Source organism: Nycticebus coucang, chromosome 9, assembly GCF_027406575.1.
Source record: "Nycticebus coucang isolate mNycCou1 chromosome 9, mNycCou1.pri, whole genome shotgun sequence".
NCBI classification, from domain to species: domain Eukaryota; kingdom Metazoa; phylum Chordata; class Mammalia; order Primates; family Lorisidae; genus Nycticebus; species Nycticebus coucang.
In genome coordinates, this window is record NC_069788.1 from 33,690,236 (window position 1) to 33,714,177 (window position 23,942).

Here is a 23,942-nt window from a genome sequence, read left to right on the forward strand (position 1 = left end):
CTTTCTCCATTGGGCCCTGCCAACACCTCTCCGAGGTAAGCAGGCATGTGTCCCCACTCCAGGTGTCCAGATACGGCAAGCATGTGTGCATGGACACACACACACACCCCATACATGAATGTCTAAGAAAACCAATTTCTTATCCTGGCACCAAGATTTGAACTTTTCAGACCCTCAGTTTTCTTATCTGTACTGGCGACGGTGCTGTCCTAATGAATAGGATCACTGTGAAGATGTGATGACACACGGAAAGCATTTGTGTGCAGTGCGCACCTCACTCATTGTTAGAACCCCATACACGGCGGCTGTTCTTAGCATGAGCCTCGCCAACATGCAGCTGGCGATCCAGTCAGGTAAAGAAGACTGGCACACATTGAATAATCTGTAAATCCGACCTGGCAATGTGTAATCCAGTGCTGATGACAGAGTTTCCACTACACACTGAAGGAGGGTTAGTAAAGAGCCAGAGCTGCAAGTAGCCACATCCATCTGGGCTTTGGTGGCTGTGGGTAGAACTTCCCAGAGGTGTCAGACTCCAGGGGGGATGTTTCTTTAGAGTCCTAAGAAAAGAACAAAACACCACCACCACCACACATCTCTGTAGCCATAGGTGACTGCTGAAAAATGAAATCAGTGTAGATTTCTCCTTGCAGCGGAGAACCCAAGCCTTGCTGCCTCGTGTCAGCTCTAGAAGCCAGGAAGAACAAGTAAGGAATGTCCTTTCATTGTCTAAAATGAGGGACACACACAAAGTAAACAAAGGGATGGAGTAAATTAGATTTTAAAAATTCTTTCCGTCTCAGTTGTCTGAGTTCCAAGCGCCACAGAATGCAGTTGGAGAGTGTGTGCCCGGTCAGCGACAAGGGAGTAGCACAGTAATTGAAATTGTTCTCCTCCCCTCCCATACTGATTACGCCAGGAATTTGTTTCATTACAGATGCCTCTACCCCCATCTGATTACTTTTTTACAGTTCCTCCATCTAATGCGTTCCACTCCCGACTCCCACAGAAATGCTGCGTTCTCAGAGAGAGCATTTGGGGTGAATGGATGCTGCAGCCCCGCTTGTGGCGGTCCCCATCATCCTTCCCCCTCTCCCTGACTCTTTTCTCATGCAGCCCTCTCCTTGCCCACTTTCCCTCAGCCTTTCTCCCCTCACTTTCCACCATTCTTGCTCTTGCATTCTGACCAGCGGGCAGAGTCACAGAAGCACGTGCTGTCCCTGGGCATGAACAGGGCCCATGTCAAACACAAGGTCACTTTCCTTCCTGCTGCCCTGGCAGGAAGTCCCTCCCGGCACCGTGGTCTGTAGGGTGGTCCATACTCCCCAGTGCACACTGGGAACACCTCTTAGCATTGCTGTGAGCTAAAGACAGAACTGCTCCATTCATGTTTCAGTTCCTTCATTCAATCAGAACTGTGTTCCAGGATTTCAGCCTCTTCTCTGTCTCCTAGAACCTTCTTTTCTGGATAATTTAGGACTTTGGGATCTCCTCTTTCTTTCTCAGGGGGAAAAAATGCACTTGTGCTTTAATTGTCTTAGATTTTTTAAAGTGTCTGACCCAGAATCCAACAGACACAGCAAGAGACCTTCTGTTTTGAAGGGACTGAATTTGCCATCTATTATACATACACTTTACGTCAAAGAGTTCAGCAAAGCTTTCTATGAAATGAAATAACTTTCATAAAGCAAGTGCTATATTTGAGTCCCATTAGAAAATAGAAGATATGTTCACACAGGAAACGGATTGTTTATAACTTAACCTCATAATTTTTTAAGATTATAAGTAACCTCACAATTTTTGAAAATATGCAGTGTCTGACTCCTAGGAGATTTTTAATGTATGTATGTTGAACAGAACTTAAAAATATGTTTTTAAAAAAGAACGTCTTTCTAGCAAAACCAGAACCATAATAGTCACACTTTGAGAATAATAGTGTATGCTTGAATTAAATTACAAAGCAGAATGCTATAAAAGGTAGGCAGTGGAGCAGTATAGTTGCCAACTGGTTCTCCTTACATTCAGTTGAAAGCTGAAAGTTTTCATAATTGGGTTGAAGTTTTTTTATTGACTTCACACCAACTTTTTTGATAATTTTGTAGCAAAAATCACTTTTTTTATTTTTTTTTGAATGTTTTGATTGTTGGGGATTCGTTGAGGGTGCAAAGAACCAGGTTACATTGATTGTATTTGTTAGGTAAAGTCCCTCTTATTATTGTTTACAGCCCCCAAAAGGTGTGTCACACACTGTGACCCCCCACCCCTTCCCTCCTTCCCTCTCTCTGTTCTTCCCCCACCCCCACACCCCACCACGTACTAGGTCATTAATTGTCCTCATATCAGAATTGAGTACACAGGATTCTTACATCTCCATTCTTGTGATGCTTTACTTAATTTTTATTTTTTATTTATTTATTTTTTTATTGAGCCAGAGTCTCACTTTGTCACCCTTGGTAGAGTGCTGTGGCCTCATAGCTCACAGCAACCTCAAACTCTTGGGCTCAAATGATCCTCTTGTCTCGGCCTCCCAAGTAATGGGACTACAGGTACCTGCCACAATGCCCGGCTATTTTTAGAGACAGGGTCTCACTCTTGCTCAGGCTTGTCTCCAACCTGTGATCTCAGGAAATCCACCCACCTTGGCCTCCCAGATTGCTGGGATTACAGTAGTGAGCCACCTTGCCTGGTCTTTTGTTTTTTAAATAAAAAATGTGTGCATGTTTTATTCATGTGTCCGTTAAAAATATGTATCTACTGAGGACCTCCTATATGCCAGGGATAGTTCCAGGTCCTTTCCTCATGGATCTTTCCCTCAGATACCTTCTTACCCAGCAATCGCAGGTTCTTTGAGCAGAGTCCTTGGTTATAGTCTGTCTAATGTTTGTTGAGCACTAATATTAAAATACTTGGGTCTGTCAGACAGAAATCCATGAGTTTTCATAGGGACCTGTAAAGTGTCATGTTGGAAACAGCAATAAAAATACTCTTGAGAACATTGTCTTCATTTAACAGTTTTGATTTTAAGCCCATCGTTTGCTTATTGTCATGGGTACCCAAAGGCTGTTATCAGGGGCTGTCTATAGATCAAAAAAGTATTTGGCTGAGTCTGGCAAAAGACTGGCCAATGTTACACATAAGTTATCAGATATTAAAATTCACATTATAAAGAATAGGGGTGCTCTCACTTGAACAAATAGCCCAAACTCCCATTATTTGTTTATTTATTTATTATATTTGAAGATATCGCTGAGGATAAAAGGGTGATCTAATTCATTAATTTTTAAAGTTTGGAATTATGTAGAGTGCATTTTTGTTAGGTGAGTTAGGGAAGGAATTTTTCAAAACAAAGCCCAGCCTCTCTCTGAGTAGTTAAATGTTAGCGCTCACTTGGACTTGGATAGTCATCTGGATTCCTCCCACTTTTTCGCTAGTACTCACCTCCTTCATTTTGACGTGTTCCTCTGTCACGGAGTACACTGGATGCAATTTCCTGAGTCACACTTTATTCTTTCAGAACTCTCTCCAACCTCCTCTGCCCTACACCCCACCCCATAAATCTGATTTTGCTGTTGGGCATGTTGGATAGCACAGAGCGTCTAATTGAACGTCAATCTTAGGTCTCCCAGAACAGAAGGTGTAAGCCAACACCTGAATCTTGCTTTCTTTGCAGAAAGCCAGCTGACCTGCACAACCTAGCCCCTGGCACGCATCCGCCCTTCCTGACCTTCAATGGGGATGTGAAGACAGACGTCAACAAGATCGAGGAGTTTCTGGAGGAGACCTTGACCCCAGAAAAGTAAGGAACCACTTCTTTCTGGAGCTGATGAAAAGGAAGGGTACATGCTGGGACTGCAAAAGCACAGCGCTGACTTGGAGAAGCCACATTTCCAGAGCACAGGCCCTCTCATCAAAGAGAGGGGCCAGGACCCCTAAAGGGCTGCTGGCCTCCAGGACTTCACTAAATCCACCAAGAGTGGCTATCATTTCTCCTACACAGGGTGATTTCTGGAGCCCTAAGAAGGCCCCATCCCACTATGTTCCTTTCACTCCAGGTCACTCTGCCTGGACAGCCTCCAAGTGACAGCAAGGGCTCCCTCAGTTCAGAAGGAAAGCTGGAAGGCTGATGAAATGAAAATAACCCAGGAAAGGGTAACACAGTGACTAAGAGTCATAAACATGACCAAGTCTGGTCTGACCTCACACTTCACACAGATGAAAAATCTCACCTCCTCCTCTGAAAATAGGCCCAGGGAGGGGCTGCTTGTTGGGTAATAAGCTGTAGGAGTAAGGAGGAGAGGGATGGGTTCCCAAGTTCACCACAGGCTAGCTTGTTCATTAGAGGATGTTGTAATTAAGAATTCAAACAATCACAATTTTTAAAAGACTAGAAACATAATATTACACATAAAATAAGGCATGGACTTTATCTTGTAGGGTATCATCCTATAGGGTGCCTTTATGCAAAAGGATTGGAAAATCAGTTTTAAGACTTACTTTGGGGGTTGGGTGAGGTAAGTAGGGAGAGGACAATGGCCAGGATGGTACAGCTGGGGGTGGAGGACTCAGGAGGAACAGCCAGCTGGTGACAGTCCAGGCAGGATGGAAGGAAGGGCTGAGCCAAGGCGGGGGCAGCAGGGTGCGGGGAGAGGAGTAGAAAGCACTTGGGATACACTTAGCAAGTAAAATAGAGTAACTGAGATTAGATGACTAAAACTCACCATCTTGCTTCTGTTTTAAAGGGTTATTTATCCATCCACACCTGTACTGCTGTACTTGGTGTCAGGTTGACAGCTCTTAGCTAACATGACTCATCCCTCCTAATAACAGCCCTAGGAGGTGGGTGCTATCATTATCTCCATTTTGGTTGGGCCACAGAGAGAGAGATTAAGCACCTTGACCAAGGTTGCACATCTAGTGAATTACTGTTAAAAAAATCAAAACTTCCAGTCATGCTCTGATGAAGCCTTAAACAATCATACGTTCTTCCATAAAACCATGCTTTTGCATCCACGTGTGGATAGTCTATTTTCACACTCAGAGAGCTGCCTCAAGCCCCTTGGAAGAAGCTGATATTGACTTTAAACAAGTGGATTAATTAAATCAATGGGGCAGCTCCCTCCACGTCACCCATATAACCCCCTCCCCGGCCAGGGCCAGAACCAGCATTTCTGAATAGGATGTTCTGCCACTTTGAAGGACATGTCCTGAGGGGCCCCACACACCATTTTTCTCCCCTGGAACTCAGGGGAGTTAGCAATGGTTTGACATGCCGAAAGAAAAATAAAATGCTGTTTTCAATAACTAAATAGAATTTAGACTTTGCCTGGGAGACCCAGAGAGGAAAGTCTGTGGCGAAGTTAACATTTTCCCTTTTAGAAGTTAGATGCTCTCATTCAGGAGTGAGGCTCCCGTCAGGATCCTCAGGGAATGGGAAATTGAGTCTGTGGGGAGCAGAGTGCCCCAGTGGTCTTATTCCAGGCTGGTGGATGGAGGCTGGGGAAGCTGGGACACGGGCCTGGCTTTGCTGGGGATGTGTCATCCTCAGTCCCTCCACTGTGAGAGGATGACCCTCAGGCCCTCCTTGCCCTCTGATTCCCGACTTTAACCAGGCTCCCCTGCAATCAGGTTATGCTCTCCCTGGTCTGTTTTTCTAACACAGGGTCCCCAGTCTGCATCCACAGTGGAACCAAGGAGCCCCAGAGACCCCTGCAGTTTTATGTCCCACGTGTCCTCGCACATTCTTCCAGGGGTGATCATCGTCAGATTTTATCACCATTTCATCAGATTCTGAAAAGTGTCTGTGATCCAGCTGGGGCAGGCAGTGGGACGGGGCCCCTGCCCACTTTCTTCCCTTTCCACCCACACTCCCTGATCTAAGCTCTGCTCTCTCTGCTCCAGGCCCTTCCCTGGACTGCAGTTATGTGTAGGAGGTTTTACTAAGTGCATTCCTGCTCTATTAGTAACCCAGCAATGTGGCACTCCCAGGTAGCAGAACCCCAAGCTGTTAGAATGGACATCTTCAGAAGGCTGGTGACACTTGACCATTCCAGAATTCCACAGAAGTGTCCCTTAGATGCCTTTGTACCCTTCAAACTGGGGCAGGTATCACAGTTCCCTCCCAGTAAATGTCACCAAGGCAGTGTCTCGGCCCCACATAGAGACCTGCCGCCCAGCCCAGAATAAGCCAACCAGCCTCAGCTGGCTTCCCCCTGGGACTTGGGCTGTAGGGTAGAGCGGCCTGTGTTCAGAGTGAGGGCTCGGGGGCAGGGCAGCTTGGCCTCTTGCTGCCCTCGGGGGCAGCCACATCCCGCAACTGTTCACCAAGCACCGTCTGCCATGTGTTTCTCATCACACCACTATTTGTAAAAGCTGCCAGAGAGCCAAGACATTGTGGGAGCCTTTTTTCCCCTTAGCTGTATTTTTTAAAGGAGAAAACCACATATGAACACTCCAACAATTTTTTTTTTAATTACATTTGCTCCCACAGAGCATTCGGTGTCAAAATGAGGAATCCAGGAAGTCTCAGGTTGTTTCCAAATGAGACTAACATTCATCCCTTTCCTTAGACTGGCCCAGTTACCACTCAGCAAGGAAGCATTAAGATTAGTGCTGGGATCACTGTTGAGAATTGCTGGCCCTTGCCTTTCATCTCTGTGGAATGGCCAGAGATCCAAAACAGAGCTCTGGAGCTTCCTCCGGCCACCTCTCTACCAGCATTTGCTGCATGGCCTTGGGTAGGCCGCTCTTCCTCTTGGACTCTCCTGTTTTCTCATCTCTAAAAATGAGGAGGTAAAACTACATAGGCTCCAAGATGCCCTTCAGTGCAAATTCTATGATCCCATGAGCTTCCGAAAGTCCTCTCCCAACGCTGTTGTTGTTTAAAATAATCTCAGTGCACAGATACTATGATAATAATTCAGGAGGGTGAACTGACACAGTCTAGGGACATAGCATGTCATTTAGTCAGTCAAGCTAGCAAGGATGATTTAATTATCAACAGAGTTCAGGACACTGACAGAATTGGAAGATGCGTTGGATTCATTTTTTGAAAAATACATAGAGATACTCACAATAGTAAAAAACAAGAATGTTTTCCTAACCCTCTGGGAGGAGGAGAAACCATCTCTGGCCCTCTTTCAGGGTGGCTTGGTAGCTGAGGGTATGAGCTTTGGAGTCAGAGTGATTTGGGTTTGAATCTGTACCACATAGAGTTGCACTGTGTTTTCATCCCAAATCCGCGGCAAAATCTCCAGGGCTTAACAGAATATGCATTTGTTTTCCATTCATGCAAAGTCTGAGTGTTGGCCTTTTCTATCTTGCAAATTCTGGGATATGTGGCCTCCAAGGCTTCTTTAGCAAGGGAAGAGTGAGACAAGGGTCATGCAAAGTGTTTTTCGGGGCCAGGGGTTTGAGTGGTTCCATCACTTCCCCTCTATTCCATTGAGCCGAATCCAGTCACATGACCCCAACCCAAGTGAGAAAGAAGCGGAGAATCGTAATTTAAGAAGTGCAGGACTGTTTAGTAAGAATGATTAGTCCATGCCGCTATAGGCAGATTACTCAAAGTCCCCCTGACTGTTAATTCTCACATCTGTAAGATAAGGAACATACTGTTAATCTTCTTAAAAGGCTATTTAGAAGATACTACTGCTGAGCCTAGTGCTTGATATAAAGTAAGAGTTCATTAAAAGGTAGCTCAGAGAGTTGAAAGAGAGGTCAACATCTGTTTTGTGACCATCTCCCAAGTGTAACCAGGAGGACAATTGGTGACCTTAGTTCTTAAAACTACAGGCCCTAAGGGATGTTTCGTAATGAATAAACCAGACCCCTTCCACCTCCAAGGATCTTTTAGCAGAGATAAGGCAAATAGCACACACTCAAGGATCAGAAAAGTCAGAAGCATTAAACATCCTCTCCAGGGAGGGTTTGGGGCAGTGAGGAAATAGAAACAATGCAGCAGGGAGAGCGAGGAAGTCTTTCCAGTTTTCAGCTTGGAAAAAGGAGGGTCAGCACACAGCTGCCAGGAGAGCCTCACAGCCTCAGCAAAGCTCACTCCTCAGTGGTCCTCGAGAGGTGCTTACTATGTGTCAGAGTAATTGCGTGGGGTCCTTCTGTTTGGTGGCATGGTGGTCTGTGGCCAGTCATTTGTTAGTCCGCTGGGACTCTAAAACCAGTTGGCAGTTATCATCTGCTTTTTTCCCACTCTTATTCTCTATTCTCAAAAAAGCAATTTATTATTATTTTTTTTTGTTTGGTGAAAAGCCAATTGTTTTACTTCCCAGATTGAAGCTTACATGCTAAGATGAATACATTTGAAATAAGATGCCTTAAAATAGGGTGGAGAGAAATTTCCATCAGTTAAATCAGGAATCAGCAACCTGTATCTGTAAAGTGCCAGAGAGTAAGTATTTCTGGCTCTGTGGGCTGTGCACTGTCTTTCCCAACCGTGCTGCTGTGTGGTGGAAGCAGCCATAGCTAGGATGTAAACAGACAGGTGCGGCTATGTTGATAAAACATTACTTCCAAACACTGAAGTTTGACTTTTATATTGTCGTCTTCACACATCACAAAATAGTATCCTTCTTTTGAAAATTTCCCATACATTTTAAATATAAAACCCATTGTTGGTGGGGGGACCCTATACAAACTTAGGTCATAGGCCATAGTTAGCTGACTTGAGTTACAAAAATCTATCATCTCTTTGATTGTATTCAGACCACATCCCAGTGCTTATCTCAAAGCTATTTCTATGAATGAAACACTATTTTCTGGACTTCTAGAGAAACAGAATGTAGTTTGTAGTCCACTTCTATGCATATTAAAAATATGGCATAAATGCGGAGATAAACTGGGTACACTTAACATCCTGCACAGCAGCCTTCCAAGGCTAGTTGCTGAAATTTGTGAGATTAGCAAACTTCAGTTGGGACATTATGCTGTACAGTAAAGTCTCAATGAGTGATAGTGATTAGGAAACAGGATGACGGTGTCATGGTTGCCTAAATACACAATCCTTTATCATCATCTCGAATTTGGTGTCATACATCCCTGTTTGGCCCACCTGGATTGTAAAGAAATTGTAAGATAAGTCAAAGTTTGATTAAATGATGACAAACAAACAAACAAAACAAAAAAACCCCAAATTATCCGCTGAACTGCATTTTCTAGGCTGTTTTCTGTTTTCATTATCAATGAGAAACAAAGAGCACTTTGTGTTTATTAATCATTTAAGCCTAGAAGTTGTTTTATTTTATTTTATTTTTTCTATTATTAAATCATAGATGTGTACATTAATGTGATCATGGGGCACCCTACACTGCTTTTATAGACCGTTTGACACATTTTCATCACACTGGTTAACATAGCCTTCCTGGCCTTTTCTTAGTTACTGTGTTAAGACATTTATATTCTACATTTACTAAGTTTCACATGTAGCCTTGTAAGATGCACCACAGGTGTAATCCCACCAATCACCCTCCCTCCTCCCATCCTTCCCCCTCACTACCCTCCCTCTCCCCCTTCCCCCTATTCTTAGGTTATAACTGGGTTATAGCTTTCTTTCTTTACTTTTCTTTCTTTTTTTTTTTTTTATTAAATCATAGCTGTGTACATTAATGCGATCATGGGGCACCATACACTGGTTTTATAGACCGTTTGACATATTTTCATCACACTGGTTAACATAGCCTTCCTGGCATTTTCTTAGTTATTGTGTTAAGACATTTACATTCTACATTTACTAAGTTTCACATACACCCTTGTAAGATGCACCGCAGGTGTAATCCCACCAATTACCCTCCCTCCGCCCACTCCCCCCTTTCACCCCTTCCTTTCGACCTTCCCCCTATTCTTGGGTTATAACTGGGTTATAGCTTTCATGTGAAAGCCATAAATTAGTTTCATAGTAGGGCTTAGTACATTGGATATTTTTTCTTCCATTCTTGAGATACTTTACTAAGAAGAATATGTTCCAGCTCCATCCATGTAAACATGAAAGAGGTAAAGTCTCCATCTTTCTTTAAGGCTGCATAATATTCCATGGTGTACATATACCACAATTTATTAATCCATTTGTGGATCCATGGGCACTTGGGCTTTTTCCATGACTTAGCAATTATGAAATTGGGCTGCAATAAACATTCTGATACAAATATCTTTGTTATGATGTGATTTTTGGTCTTCTGGGTATATGCCTAGTAGAGGAATTATAGGATTGAATGGCAGGTCTATTTTTAGATCTCTGAGTGTTCTCCAAACATCTTTCCAAAAGGAATATATTAATTTTCATTCCCACCAGCAGTGTAGAAGTGTTCCCTTTTCTCCACATCCATGACAACATCTCTGGTCTTGGGATTTTGTGATATAGGCTAATCTTACTGGAGTTAAATGATATCACAAAGTAGTTTTGATTTGCATTTCTCTGATGATTAAAGATGATGAGAATCTTTTCATATGTCTGTAGGCCGTGTGCCTGTCTTCTTCAAGTCCCTTGCCCAGCCTGCGATGGGATCACTTGTTCTTTTCTTGCTTATCCATTTGAGTTCTCTGTGGATTCTGGTTATTAAACCTTTGTCAGAGACATAACCTGCAAATATCTTCTCCCATTCTGAGGGCTGTTTGCTTGCTTTACTTACTGTGTTCCTGGCTGTAGAGAAGCTTTTTAGTTAGATCAGATCCCAGTAGTGTATTTTTGAAGCTGCTTCAATTGCCTGGGGGGTTCTCCTCATAAAATACTCGCCCAGACTGATTTCTTCAAGGGTTTTCCCTGCACTCTCTTCTAGTATTTTTATTGTTTCATGTCTTAAGTTTAAATCTTTAATCCAGTGAGAGTCTATCTTAATAGATAGGTTAATGGTGAAAGGTGTGGGTCCAGTTTCAGTCTTCTACAGGTTGCCAGCCAGTTCACCCAGCACCATTTGTTAAATAGGGAATCTTTTTCCCCACTGAATGTTTTTAATTGGCTTGTCAAAGATCAAATAACAGTAAGTAGCTGGATTCATCTCTTGGTTCTCTATTCTGTTCCAGACATCTACTTCTCTGTTTTTGTGCCAGTACCATGCTGTTTTGATCACTATCAATTTGTAGTTTGGTCTGAGGTCTGGTAGCATGATTCCTCCTGCTTTGTTTTTATTTCTGAGTAATGTCTTAGCTATTCAAGGTTTTTTTCTGATTCCATATAAAATGAAGTATTATTTTTTCAAGATCTTTAATGTATGACAGTGGAGCTTTAATAGGGATTGCATTAAAATTGTATATTGCTTTGGGTAGTATGGACATTTTAACAATGTCGATTCTTCCCAGCCATGAGCATGGTATGTTTTTCCATTTGTTAACATCTTCAGCTATTTCTTTTCTTGAGTTTTATAGTTCTCTGTATAGAGATCATTGAATGATATATCATTCAATGATATATCATTCTCTGTATATCATTTATCATATAGATAAACTCCCATATATTTCATCTTCTTTGGCACTACTGTGAATGGAATAGAGTCCTTGACTGTTTTTTCAGCTTGGTTATTGTTGGTATATATAAAGGCTACCGATTTATGGATGTTGATTTTGTAACCAGAGATGCTGCTGTATTCCTTGATCACTTCTAAAAGTTTTGTAGTAGAATCCCTGGTGTTTTCCAGGTATACAATCATATCATCTGCGAAGAGCGAAAGTTTGATCTCTTCTGACCCTATATGGATACCCTTGATCGCCTTTTCTTCCCTAATTGTGATGGCTAAAACTTCCATTACAATGTTAAAGAGCACTGGAGACAATGGGCAGCCTTGTCTGGTTCCTGGTCTGAGTGGAAATGATTTCAATTTAACTCCATTCAATACGATATTGTCTGTAGGTTTGTTGTAGATGGCCTGTATCAGTTTAAGAAATGTCCCTTCTATACCAATTTTCTTAAGTGTTCTGATCATGAAGGGATGCTGGATATTATCAAAAGCTTTTTCTGAGTCAATTGAGAGAATCATAAGGTCTTTGTTTTTTAATTTGTTTATGTGCTGAATTATACTTATAGATTTTGTATCTATATTCATTAGTGATATTGGTCTATAATTTTCTTTTTTTGTTGGGTCTTTCCTGTTTTGGGGATCAGGGTGATGTTTGCTTCATAGAACGTGTTGGGTAGACTTACTTCTTTTTCTACATTTTGGAACAGGTTGAGTAATATAGGTACTAGTTCCTCTTTAAAGGTTTGGTAGAATTCTGACGTGAAGCCATCTGGTCCCGGGCTTTTCTTTTTAGGGAGATTTCGTATGGTTGATGTAATTTTAGAACTTGATGTTGGCCACTTCAACATTTCCACTTGATTCTGGCTAAGTATTGGAAGGTGACGTCCTTCCAAGTATTGGTCTATTTCCTTCAGATTTTCATATTTCTGAGAATAAAGTTTCTTGTAATATTCATTAAGGATTTTTTGAATTTCTGAGGAGTCTGTTGTTATTTTTTCTTTGTCATTTCTGATTGATGAGATTAGAGATTTTACTCTTTTTTTCCTGGTTAGGTTAGCCAATGGTTTATCTATTTTATTGACCTTTTCAAAAAACCAACTTTTTGATATATTGATCTGTTGTATAATTCTTTTGTTTTGAATTTCTTTTAAATCTGCTCTAATTTTGGTTATCTCTTTTCTTCTACTGTGTTTGGGGTTGGAATGTTCTTCCTTTTCCAGTTGCTTGAGATGTCCCATTAAGTTGTTAACTTTCTATCTTTCCGTTCTCTTGAGGAAGGCTTGCAGCGCTATAAATTTCCCTCTTAGGACTGCCTTTGCAGTATCCCAGAGGTTCTGATAATTTGTGTCTTCATTGTTGTTTTGTTCCAAAAATTTGTCAATTTCCTTATTAATGTCATCTCTGATCCAGCTATCATTCAGCATAAGGTTTTTTAACTTCTATGTTTTTGTATGAGTATGCAAATTCCTGTTGTTACTGAGTTCAAATTTTATTCCATGGTGGTCCGAGAAGATGCAAGGAATAATTTCTATTCCTCTAAATTTACTGAGATTAGACTTGTGACCTAAGATGTGATCGATTCTGGAGTATGTTCCGTGGGCTGATGAGAAGTATGTGTATTCAGTTTTGTTGGGATGAAATGTTCTGTTGATGTCTGCTAAATCCAAATGTTGGATGGTTAGGTTTAAATCTAAAATTTCTTTGTTCAGCTTCTTTTTGGAGGATCTATCCAACACTGCCAAAGGAATGTTGAAATCTCCGACTATTATGGATCTGGAGGAAATCAAGTTGCTCATGTCCGTTAGAGTTTCTCTTATAAATTGAGGTGCATTCTGGTTGGGTGCATAAATATTAATAATTGAAATCTCATAATATTGAGTATTACCCTTAACAAATATGAAGTGACCCTTCTTAGCCTTCCTTACTTTTGTTGGTTTAAAGCCTATTGTGTCTGCAAATAGAATTACAACACCTGCTTTTTTCTGATTACCATTTGCCTGAAATATGGATGACCATCCTTTCACCCTGAGTCTATATTTATCTTTTAAGGTAAGATGTGCCTCTTGTATACAACAAATATCTGGCCTGAGTTTTTGTATCCAGTCAGCTAACCTGTGCCTCTTTAGAGGACAGTTTAAGTCATTCACATTAATGAAGAATTTTGACAAGTCTGATAAACTGTTGCGTATGGAATTTTTCAAAAGTCCAGTGGACATTTTTAATCCTTTCCACTGTGGAAGATGGAGTTTGATCAAAAGTTTCTGAGTGAGTTTACTATTGTGGTAGAGGATTGGGCTGGACATTATTTAGGATAGGTCTTAGAATAGCCTGAAGAGCTGGTTTGGTTATGGCAAATTTCTTCAACATATGAATGTCATTAAAGTATTTAATTTCTCCATCATAAGTGAAACTCAGTTTAGCTAGATACAGGATCCAGGGTTGAAAGTTATTTTGCTTTAGTAGATTAGAAGTCTATGACCACCTTCTTGTGGCTTGAAAAGTTTCATCAGAGAGATCAGCAGTCATTCTAATATTCTTCCCTTTATAGGTAATGGATTTCTTACATCTGGCTGCTTTCAGAATTTTCTCCTTCATATTAACTTCAGTGAAGTTAATTATGATATGCCTGGGGGATGTCTTATTCGGATTGAGTCATGCTGCGGTTCTGAAACTGTCTGCTATCTGAATTTCAGAATCTCTTGGCATGTCTGGAAAATTCTCTTTCATAATTTCATGGAGAAGGGCCTCTGTGCCTTGCGAGGCCACTTCATCGCTTTCAGGGATTCCAATGAGGCGGATATTAGCCTTCTTCGAGTTATCCCAGAGCTCTCTGAGAGAATAATCCATTTTTGCCCTCCATTTCTCTTTGAGAGTTTGGGAGCGTTCAAAAGCTTTGTCTTCAATGTCAGAAATCCTTTCTTTTGCTTGCTCCACTCTATTACTGAGGGACTCTACTGTATTTTTCAGATCTTTGAGGGCTGCAAATTCTTGCTTCAGTGTGTCAAAATCTTTGGTGATTTTGTCTTTAAATTCGTTAAATTCTTGAGACAACTTTTGAATTTCTCCTCGAATTTCTAATTCCAACTTTTGAATTGCTTCTCAAATTTCTACTTCCAAATTTTCCTCCATTGTATTAATTTTGTTTGCAATCCAAATTCTGAATTCAATTTCTGACATCTTGGCCAGCTGTTTATTAATGAGATCTTCAGTTACATCTGCCATATCTTTCCTTGTGGGGGTTGATCTATTCTGGTTATTCATGTTACCAGAGTTTTTCCGCTGATTCTGTCCCATGATTGTTTTACACGGTTTGATTTTTTTCCTGGAGTTTGTCAAGAACCTGTACAGTGCTATGGCCTGAGAAACTGAGGACATGTTTGGTGTGGTGGGGCTAAGTGGTTCTGTCTTGTTTTCAGCTGGTCTCTGTTCGACCCTAGTGAAACAGTTACTCTGGGTTGAAGCCTCAGGGGGCCTGCGTTTCCATGCCAGATCTGTTCCATTGTGGTTGCCACCTGAGAAGATGCCCAGCCTCCTATGGTTGCCCAGGGAGACAGGGGGTGTGGCTTCGGAATATCCAGGAGTGAGGCCTATTGTTGCCAAAAATGGCTGCTGCACTGCACCTTGGGGCACCGCCACTCTGGTGTGATTCCCTCTCAGCCGACTGTCCTCTCCTCACTCCCGTGCCACAGAATCAGCACTGACCAGCTGCAGTTTTGGCCTTGTCCACACCTCTCGAGAAATCACCCAAGAATCTGGACTCCTGGGGGACAGGCCTCCAGACCTCAGACTGAGAGTGGAGGGGAGTGCTGGGAGCTCAGAATTGCAGGTAGAGAATATATACAGTTCTATACAGTTTTATGCCTGGCAGGAGAACGCCGTGGCACCCTAGTAGGGGAGGTAGGTCCAGTTTTTAGAGGGTCTCTCCCGTGGAGTGTAGTGGGAGGAGCTTTGAACTCTGCTTGTTTGTTTGTGGGGCACTCCGAGCAGTTCTCATGGGGGAGGGGACTCCCGTCCCTTGGTGATGGATTTTGTACCTTTTGTTTGTATCCTTGGGGTGGCAGCTTGCCTCAGCGGGGTTGATGTGTGTTCTTCAACCTTCTCTCTTGGGGCAGCTCTAATCCACCAGGTTACTTGCTAAATTTCTATCCTTTAACTCTCCTTCTGGACGAAAGCCTCTGTGGAAAGCTGGCTTCAGTAAGCCATCTTGTCTCCACCCCAGTCTAGCAGTTCTAATAGCATGCTAGATTCTATGTGAGAAGACCAACATAGAGAAAGATGACACTGAAGTCCCATGTCTTGGCAGATCACTTAGTATCTTGCAGGAAAGCTTGCTTTGTGCCCCCAGTCACACCAGGTGAATTTGGTAATTCCCACTATACCTGGATGACTTCCACCTGCAGAATCTTTCACAGCACACCTGCCCTCTCCTGTTAGAGGGAGACAGCTGGTCCTCAGTACTCTGCCCAGCTTTGAGGGTTGTGGGGCTTTGAGAGAAAACAGCAAAGTGTGAGAAGCCACAGAATATGGGATTTAGGAGCTGGACTTTCAAACTTGTAACCACCTGGATTAGGATCTGTACTCTTTCACCTGGCCACCTGACCTCAGGCAAATTGCTTCACTTCTCTCTGTCTCAGTTTCCTCATGTGGGAAATGAGGCTAATGAGAGTACCATTAGCTTTGCTGTGAGGAGTGGGCAGTGACTGCACCCACAACCCAGCAGTGTTCAGTGCAAGTCAGCTCTTACTGACCACACTGCTCCAGGGTCAGGAAACCAGGTTCTCCTCCTTCCACCATTCATTAGCAGTGGTCTTTAAATAGCCATTTAACTTCTCAGGTCTCCATTCTGTCCCTGAAAAATGAGGACAATAACGCCTTCCTTACCGGCCTCTCTGCAGAGAGCTGGGCTCTTCCAATGACAGTTTCTCTGAAATTAAATATCTACCTAACATGACCCCAAGTGGGGACAGTCATACCTAAAGGGCTTGTTGGGAAACAAAAATATAAAGGAATAACAAATAATTTTTAAAGGCTTGTTTGGTTCAAATTATTTAAAACGTTAAAACAAACCAACAGCAAAGTATTTTGCTCTTTAAATAGGAAGTGACCAGCAGCCCCCAGTCAAACACTATTCACCCTGAGATCATGAGGTACATATTAATTGATAATAATGATAACCAGGCCACTGCCTCCCATCTCTTCCCACCCATCCCTGGTCATCAAATGTGTGGGAAATAATATACATCTCTTTACATTAGAATTGCTCATTTGATGGTGCCAAGGGTTCTAAGCCATGGATTCCCACACGAGCAAGTTTACTTTTTTCTGTCTCAAGCCTGCCTCATATATTCCTCTGGCTTCAAAATGAAAGGCTCTGCAAGAGAGAGGGGGGCTAGATAATTGCAAATTCTATCTCCAGATAAAATAAAATAAAACAATCAAAAACACATGTCCTCTGGTGGAGCCTGGTGGTTTCTGCATCTTATTACTGCACACAAGTAGTAAGCGAGTGGAGGACATTTCAGCAGAGGGCCCTGGGTATTCTTCCTCTGGAGGAATGGTTTAGAGGCCACAGTGCTAAAGTGCCTGGCATCTCCTTGTTCCTTGCTCCCAGAATTAGCCCCATGCAGCTGTGATACAAGCCACTGGCCTGGCAGGGGATAGTTATTTTAATGTGGACAGGGGAAGTTATCACAGACCCTATCTGATAGAAAGGGAAATTCACTCAGAACTTTCATTAGAGTCTTTTCACTGGTGCATCATTGTTGGTGGCCTGAGGACATATTCTGGGCATCCTGGCTCCTTGTCCAGCAGACTGTGTGGCCCTGGGCAGCTGTCACCTTACCAATCTCTGGTTTCCTCTTTGGATGAGCTAGGGCTGGGAGTACGCATCCTCTCTGTTGGATGGGGGTAAAAATTCCAAAATATCTATAGACCCTCCTAGAAAGGGGGGTATTTATCATGACTGGGGAGAGGCTGACCATTAAAGGAACCCCAAGTCTCACTGATTCACAGAATGATACATCTTCCATCCCAGGTACCCCAAGTTGGCTGTGAAACACCGGGAGTCCAACACAGCAGGCATCGACATCTTCTCCAAGTTCTCTGCCTACATCAAAAACACCAAGCAGCAAAACAATGCTGGTGAGTGACTCCCTTGCCCTGGGAGACCCTGCCCAAGGCATCTTGAGTTTTCCATGGGCATGACAGAAGCTGGGTCCATAGAAGCATCTGGAACCACTGCTACTTGTCATTTGCCCATCCGTGTTCCCCTTGATATAGGGGAGGAGGTCGTGGATCTGCTCCCTGTCTATGCAGGAGGAATGGCCAGTGGGTCTTATTATAGCATCTGAGGGCGGGATGCTATTTGCTTCTGAGGCTGCCTTACTGCACAGCACAACCAACTGCACAGAAGCATCCTTACTACCGTCCATCTTCCCTGCTTCTTGACCCTGCCTGTAATCACATCGGAACAACACACTTCTGCTTCCTTCTGGTCCTGGGGTTGTCCAGAGGCTGTGGGAGGGACAGCACAGTCGCCACTGTGGCAGATGCCCAGCTCTCTGCTTTTCCCCCCACTGCAAGAACAGAGGTACTGTTGGCATTGTTATTAAGAGTTAGCTAACGCCATTTGAATGGAACCTTCCAATGCTTGAAGGACTGGGTCAGGTTCTGTGAGCAAAAGAAGAAGGATGAGAGAAATCCTTTGCCCCTGTAATGGGATAATGAGACCACCTTACAGCCTGGACCCTGGAGCCCAGCCCAGAACCAGGCAGAGTAAAAGCTTTGTTACTCTTTTTGAGTGAACAAATACATGATGTACCATGGACTAAAACAAGGGGGTTGGGTATGCTAGATGCTCCAGAAGCTCCAGGGGAGAGGCACCTCTTTGGACTTATAAGAATTAGGAAGGGCAGCCACATAGGAGGTGAAGGAGAAGAAATTTTGGCCCAAGCAGAGCAGGTGCAGTTGGAAGTTACAAGGCAGGAATGGCTACAGAGGATCCGGGCTGCACTAAGTGCAGAACTAGACTCTGGGTTTGAAGAAGACAAAGACACTCCCTAGTCTTCAGTGCTTTATCTGGGGCAGAGAGAAAGGCTTCAATCTGTAAAAAAGTCAAATAAAAAGACAAGGGGTAAAGGAGGGCTTCGTGGAAGATCTGACTAACTGCCAAGTGAAAGCAAAAAATAATTCCCATCAAAGGCGTTCAGGGCAGGAAGAAAGTTCTTGAAGGAGTCTCAGAATTAATTGGCTAAGACTGTAGAGTGGCAGATGTGGGGAGGGTAAGAAAACTTTAGGGATTAAGACTAGGAAAAGTGGCCAGACCTGCAGTGCCCACCTAGGGGCTCGGATTTTATTCTGTGGGCCATGGCAGCCATGAGAGGTATGGGAGGGGTGCTATAAGCAAGTGGCTTTGGGGGGACCACAAGAAGCAAGCATGTGGGAAATATTGTAAATACATGCAGTGCCTCTCGCTTCACTGCCGTTCAGACCCTGTAGTGTGTTGAATAGTGTCCGCCCCAAATCCAGGCCACCTGGGAGCTTGGAATGCAACTGTATTTGGAAATGTAGGGATCTGGAGTGTAGATCATCTTGGATTTAGTGTGGCTCCTAAACCCAGTGACTGGTGCCCTCTTAAGAGCAGAAGACACAGAGGCTGGGAGAAGGTCGCATGAAGGCAGGATTGAGGCTGGAGTGATGCTGTTGCAAGTCAAAGAGAACCAGCTGTCCAGAAGTGGGAAGGGCAAGGAAGGCCGCCTTTGGTTAGGGTTAGGGTTAGGGTTAAGGTTTGGGGCTTCTGTCTTTCAGAACAAGGGGGGGAAGATCTCTGTTGTTTTAATGCACTCAATTTATGGTACTTTGTTGCGGCAGCCCGTCAGAGCCTCTGTGGGGCAGTAAAGTTCATGCTGCTTTCCCAGTACAGGACACAGAAGCAGATGACAGGAGCAGTGACTTGTCCTCCCCACGAGGCAGGCTGGCGCTCGAACCCCAGCTTTCAGATTCCACATCCAGTGTCCTGCCCTCTCAGCCACAAATATCTTCTTTCATACTTGTCAAAGTGCCCTTAGAAAGATTATCTCTCATTTGAGTCTACCAGATTTTTTAAATTATAAATGGCATTTACATATTATCCATATTTACAGTTCTCCTGTTCCCAAAGCCAAAGCAACAATTTCCACCAAACCTTGCATATCAATTTCTTATAAACTCCATACTCTCCAATTTTCATTGTTTCCCCTTCTTCTGTTTCACCCTGTTTTTCTCTGTAATGGGTTTTGCCCTTGTGACTCCTTCTTCCCTTAACTCATTTGCACATTTCAAAGCTGCAGGATTTCTGCCTTCTCAAAGAGCCTGACCCCCAGATGCGCTGCTCCCCTCACCTTCCTTTACTCGACACCACGTGTTCCTTCACTGAGGCTAGAACTCGCCCACCCGCTCCCTTCTTCTGTACTTGTCCTTTGCCCCAACTCTACCTCCAGATGTGGTCAGCTGGATCCAGTTCTTAGGCTGAGTAGGCCAGAGGCCCTGGCTCCTGTGGGGTTGCCTCCCACAGAGAGCAGCATGGCCCCGGCCTTGGGGTCCATACCTGTTCTGCTCTGTCAGACCTCTGGGCTGGCAGCCTCTGCCATCTTTGCAGGAGCCTCAGCATTCGACTCCAGGCCTTCTTGGCATGACTCCCTACTGTTCTTGGCCATTTTTATCCCTGGGTCTTCAACTCCATCTTTGCCTCCAGCATACTTTCTTGCGTTTTTCTTCTTTTCTTTTCTCTTGAGCAGAACCTTCCTCCCACCATCTCATCACTAATGCCCGAGCCCCCATACGCACACTGGCTGTGGGTATGAGCTTTTCCTTCCCTTTTGACATGAAGGCGTGACATGGCGGATCATCTCTCTACTCCCGAGGGAGTTATAGGACCTGCCAAGTAAAATTTCTCTATTGTTCCACAAAGTCTCAAAAGAAACTCAGACTCTTTGTGGGAACCATCTTTCCCAATCTCAAGAGAATTGTCCATTAGTTTTTACATCTAGCCATTCGTTTATTCATTCAACAAGCACAGATTGTGTGGCATGACTACAAGCATGAACTAATGTTTGAAGGGCTCATCTTGGGTGCCCAGCATTGTGCCAGGTCCTGGACTGTGTGTGCTGATCATGTGCAGGGGCTATAGAACAGATAAACAGGCAGTTACTGGCCTGGGTTTGAGTCCCAGCCCTTCTAGCTGCCAAACTGTGCTCGAGAGATTTATTGTGTCCAACTCTGTTTCTGCATCTGTAAAATGGACTTAATACCTTTAGTTTCTTCATCTGCCAAATGAGGCGATTAATAGCATAGCCAAGGTTTGTAAAGAACATTCAATTATTTTATAAGTTGGTGCCTTTACCACAGTACCTGGGATAGTAACTGCTCATTAAATGTTAATTTTGATTATTGTGATTGGGACAAAGATAAATATTGACATTAGAAACTGCTGCTTCAGCTCTCACTCCTCCACCCACCCCAGTCAGCACTTCCAAATCTCCCACACATTAGCCTCTTTCCTGCTTTTTAAACTTTGTATACCAAAGTCTCATCAGAGTGTTGGTGGATGGGGCTGGATCTCATCCCTGGGCGTCATTGCATTTCTCTGTGTTCCCAAGCGTGGTTTTATGCTCTGCTTTGTGGCCTCCTTCTTCCACAATCACTAGCTCCAAGTCCCCTCGGTCTACTGTATCCAGTCGCTCCTCCATGTCCCTCCTCCTCCATCCTTTCCAAACTTTCTCTTCACTTAAATGCAGCCTGGATTTTCTCATGACTGGGTCAGAAGACCCCACATTTAGTCCGGTGCTACATGGGCAGTTGCTTCATTTTCTTGTCTCTTGAGATCTCCCATCCCACCCCGTGGTTTTGGGGGACAGGACAAGGACTGTGTCTCTGAACTTGTGTTTCCCGTGGCTCAGAGGCAGGTGGCTGTGTGTGGTTCAGCTTGCAGACTCTGAACCCCACTCCCTGGGTTCAGACCCCAGCTTTGCCTCTTGCTGGCCTTGTGGAAGGGGCAGGTATGCCTCAGTTTCTTCCTCTGTAAAATGGGAGCAGTAACTGTACATACCTCCTAGGTATACTGGGAGTTGTGCCCACCACCAGGGTCAAGACCAGCTGTTATTCTGAGCAATTATCTAGGGCCGATGGTTGTACCTCAGCAGAGAGTTCTGGGATAAAACTGTAGCTTGAGGGGTTACACATATCGGGACAGTTCAACCCGCGAGTGAGAAGAGGGCCCACTGAAAATCATACCCAAAGATCGTTCTCACTCGTGGGAGGGCAGGGAGAGGAACCACAGAGGACGAGTGAGAAGGCCCAGCAAGGAGGGAGGAGGAGATCAGGGGTGGCGGGGAGAAGATCGTGAAGGTGGTGAAGGAAGGAAAAGTTAAGAGAGAGTGATCCGTGAGATAAAATGCTGCTTAGGAAGTCCAGAGAGCCCTTAGCCTGTGGTGCGCAGCTAAGGAAAAGTCCTCCGTTATCCTCTGTTTTTCTCGTGTGCATCAGCCCGTTACTCACACCGAGAGAGCCTCAGCTGGCCCAGGACATGGATCCCTCTCCCTCAGAAGGGGAGACGTGCTGGGAGACTACAGCAATGGGATTGAGAACCCAGGTGGACGGGTGCTCGTGGCCGGAGAAAGGGAGGAGCAATGGTGCAATGAGACTGGGTGGAGAGGCCCCTGCTCCTGGCCCTGTGCTTCGCTTTTCCAGGCCGGCAGGGAGAAGCTGCGTCAGGGTTTAGTACTAGGGATAGTTTATAGAGTGCTGAAGCAGGAGTCCTGGGGAGGGCACAAGCCCCGCCGTCCACCCGTCCGCCCCGCTTTTGGCCCATCCTGTATCATCCCTGGAGTTAAGTCAGCTGTGTCCTCACCCTGAATGGCGCCCTCTGCTCCCCATGTGATGAAGCTGGCCTCCACCTCCTCCATCTCTCTCCACAAATGTTTCTGTGAAACAGCCCTCATCTGCTGCCACGGCCCCTTGCACCTTCCTCTGAGTTGCCACCTGCACACGCAGACCCCAGGACCCAGGACTGCAGCGGCCTGCCAGGTACTCAGTGCCACTGTCCCCTACTTCCAGCCCGCACTGCCTCCACCGTAGGGACACCGGTTTGGCTTCTTGGATTTCTCTCTTCCTCTCAGGGTTTCTTTCTTGGTCACCTCCTAGAGGATCTCGACTTCTTCCTCCGAATATTCACCTTACGTTTTGTATTTCTTACGCTCAAATTGCCATTTTAACAGATTCTAAAAACTTCTGACAAATCTCTTGACTTTCAAGAAATAGATTTTACTTACTTACCATAATTTAGGCAGAAAATATTATATTTTACTTTATTTTTGGCAATCGCTCTTTTTCCTTGTGATTCAATCCAGTCTGTTCTCATGGTTCATCTCACGTGTTGTCCATACTGCATGTTCCAGGCATTTAACAAATGGATCTAATATTCGTCTTCAGTTCTCTGTTCTTTTCTACACAGTTCTTAAGATGTAGGGGCTACAAGTGTTTTTTGTTACATGGATGAATTCTGCAATGCTAAAGTCAGGGGCTTTAGTGTACCTATCACCAGAATAGTTACATTGTACCCAACGGGTCAATTTTTATCCTTCTCCCCATCTACCCTCGCCTGTTCTTAGTTCCCAAAGTCCATTACAGCTCTTTAGGGCCACATGTGCCCATCATTTAGCCCTCACTTTGGTTTTCTATTCTGAGATACTTCATGGAGGATAATGGTCTCCAGTTCCATCTAAGTTGCTGCAAAAGACATTATTTCAGTCCTTATTAAGGCTGAGTAGTAACCTTACTACTAAGGTATGTGTGTGTGTTGTCCATGTGCCTAACATTTTCTTTATCCACTCATGAATTGAGGGGAACTGAGGTTGATCCCGTATCTTTGCACGGTGAATTGTGCTGAGACTCAGTTACAGGTGTTTTTTGGGGTGTGTGTGTTGTTGTTGTTTTTTAAATAATAATTACTTCATTTCCTTTGGGTACATACCCAGTAGTGGGATTGTTAGACAGATGGTAGGTCTACTCAGAGTTCTTTAAAGGATCTCCGTCCTGTTTTCCATAGAGGTTGTACTGGTTTACATTCCCACCAACATTGTGTGAGTGTTCCTTTTTCATCACATCTGAGCCAACAGCTATTATTTTTCGACTTATTTGTCATGTTCATTCTGCTAGGGGTAGGGTAGTACGTCACTGTGACTTTAATTTGCATTTCCGTCACGATTAGTGATGTTGACCAATAATTGTTTCTTCTTACTAATTTGAAGGTCCCTTTTTTTATTTCTTCCAGGCCTCTCACATTTCTCTCAGACTTAGTTGATATTCCTGCTCAGAATTGCCATCTCTGTTTTGGGGACAAGCATCTATCTTCATGTGCTTTTGCCCCTTTTCTTTTCAGCGGGAGAGGAACTCGGCATGCCTGGGCATGGCCTACAGCAAGAGCCCCACATCCCTCCCACTCCGCTGCCC

General features: G+C 44.0%; 1 protein-coding gene across 2 annotated transcripts in view; it reads left to right on the forward strand.

Annotated features, from left to right (window-relative positions):
* Positions 1 to 23,942, forward strand: part of CLIC5 (chloride intracellular channel 5) — a 170,996-nt gene that overhangs the window by 117,667 nt on the left and 29,387 nt on the right. For both annotated transcript variants that reach the window (XM_053603196.1, XM_053603197.1), the window contains exons 3-4: positions 3,671 to 3,796; positions 17,491 to 17,597. In XM_053603196.1, coding sequence (XP_053459171.1) covers positions 3,671 to 3,796; positions 17,491 to 17,597 — 233 coding nt within the window. The remainder of the gene's footprint in view (positions 1 to 3,670; positions 3,797 to 17,490; positions 17,598 to 23,942) is intronic.